We start from the raw sequence: 2,500 nt of genomic DNA on the forward strand, positions 1-2,500 counted from the left end.
AAAGGGAGATGGGTGAGAGACTGGAGCGAGAGCGCCAGCTTGAATATGTGTGCGTATGAGGATGAGAGAGAGAATAGAGGGGGGGGGGGGGGGGGGGGGGGGTGTTCAACTCACAGCCAGTTCTATTTTTACCATTTAGTCCGAACAAAGGACGTGATTGCTCCACCGCACCATGTTAGAACAGATCACTGCCATTTTATTGCTGAAGCATTCTCCACTTCAGATTGGAAGCTTTGTTGGAATGAAATCCAGTGTGTGGACAACGACATGTTGTCCACAACATGTCGGTGTAATACCATTACACCGATACGACACGTTTATATAGACCCCATGAACATGGGCAGGCAGACATCTTGTTACATCACAGATTCCCATCTACCATGTTTTAATGGATACCTGCACTTACGCACATAAGAACAAATTATTGTTGGAAATACAGTTCTGAAAATAAATAGACGTTCTGGTAGGGGGATGAAGTGACATTTTCAGGATTCATCACAAGTAAAATACAGACGTAAGGGAGAGGGGAGTAAAGTGTGTGTTATGGGAGAATATGAAAAGTAGGACTGTTCACATGCTGCTATCACAAAGGAGGAACGGAGAGGAGCAGTCTGGCCACCATGTAACAAGAATGTAAACAAACCAGCCTTCTGAAAAACCCAATGACATCAAACATGAACACACACACACACACACACACACACACACACACACACACACACACACACACAGACACACACACACACACACACACACACACACACACACCCACACACACACCACACACACCACACACACACGTACACACACATGCATCTATACACAAGGAAATACACAGTCACACACGCACACAAACACACACACGCACATACACACACACACACACACACACACACACACACACACACACACACACACACACACACACACACACACACATACATACACACACATGCATCTATACACAAGGAAATACACACAGTCACACACACACACACAAACATTCTCTATACACACAGAAACACAAATGCTGTACTGTAGGTTTTTTCTGAAAGATGTACTACCCTAAACCTGCCCCAACAAGATGTGGATGTCCCATTTATGAATATGTGTCAAAAGCTTTGTGTGTTTGTGTGTGCATTTGTGTGTATGTGTGTGTGTGTGTGTGTGTGTGTGTGTGTGTGTGTGTGTGTGTGTGTGTGTGTGTGTGTGTGTGTGTGTGGTGTGTGTGTGTGTGTGTGTGTGTGCTGGACCACCTTCCTAGACATGTGAACATGTGGATACCATTATTCCTCTCCAGTCTACAGCTAAGGCTCAGCAGGCTGAGGGTAGGAAACATAGCAGATAAAGTACTACTTCGCAGCAGAAAGAGAGAGGGGAGAGAGAGGGGAGGGGTCGAGGAGGGAAGGAGTGAGGGAGAGAAAGATATCGCTGGGAGCAGATAGACGAGAGGAATATCAAACGGAGTCTCCTCTAATATATTTCTTGCTGATACCACCATTGAATCCGGGCAGGACCATTAAAATGATACTGACACCCTAATTCAATCTGCCAGCTGTACTATCCCGGAGCGGACACAGAGATTCAATTTCTCCCTGTTCCTCTCTCTCTCCCCCCCTCTCTCCCCTACTCTGCGTGTTGCTCGCTCGTCCCCTGGTACCGCGTCGTTGCGAGGTCCAAAATGTTCCTGAGGCTCTCCAGAGCCTCTAGGTGTTCTCCTGAGTCAAACATTTTTTTTTATAAAAGTCCCAGAAAGTGTGAAATGTTCTCAACATGGGATCCGTTGGATCTAGTCCTCAGGGGGGTTACGGTTACCCTTCACTTACCAGGGGGCACACTGCTATTGACTAGAAGGAAAGCTTGTTTCACTCTTTAGATGGCCATCAACCACACGGTAAAGGGGCTACACCAACTAAACAGATATGGTGATTGGTTTCCACTGTTTTTCTAAGTGGCACCACTCAGGGAGGAATTGATCTGGCAATTGATCTGTTATTCTGAGGTTTCGGTAAAGGACAGATACCTAACTCCAAAAGTGCAGTTTATTTTCAGAACATGTCTAAAGAACGCAGCACAACAGTTAAACACAGGCACTCACACACACACACACACACACACACACACACACACACACACACACACACACACACACACACACACACACACACACACACACACACACACACACACACACACACACTACCATAATACAGAAGTTGTTTTGGAACTCATTTTTACCCAAGTGGAGTATGAGGGTAGGGGAGAGGTGGCAAATAGCGTCTTAGAATGAGTTAGAAAAGCTCTAAAACAAGTCAGAGAGAGAGAGCAATAAGGGGTAATTGAGGGGTATACTGTATGTGTGTGTGTGCGTGTGTGTCTGTGTGTGTGTTTGTGCATGTGCGTGTGTGTCTGTAGTACTCACCAGGACAAGCACAACCTCCAACAGACATCTTCTCACATGTTGGGCTTTGCTCGGAACGAAACAGCTGCGTTCAGTCCA

At 46.1% G+C, this 2,500-nt stretch overlaps 1 protein-coding gene across 8 annotated transcripts in view; it reads right to left on the bottom strand.

The window, feature by feature from the left end:
- Positions 1–2,500, bottom strand: part of ldb1a (LIM domain binding 1a) — a 23,066-nt gene that overhangs the window by 17,204 nt on the left and 3,362 nt on the right. For all 8 annotated transcript variants that reach the window (XM_030379068.1, XM_030379069.1, XM_030379070.1 and 5 more), the window contains one exon: positions 2,423–2,500. This exon is cut by the window's right edge. In XM_030379068.1, the coding sequence (XP_030234928.1) occupies positions 2,423–2,450 (28 nt within the window). In that variant the 5' untranslated portion in view covers positions 2,451–2,500. The remainder of the gene's footprint in view (positions 1–2,422) is intronic.

This window comes from Gadus morhua, chromosome 15, assembly GCF_902167405.1.
Source record: "Gadus morhua chromosome 15, gadMor3.0, whole genome shotgun sequence".
Classification (NCBI taxonomy): domain Eukaryota; kingdom Metazoa; phylum Chordata; class Actinopteri; order Gadiformes; family Gadidae; genus Gadus; species Gadus morhua.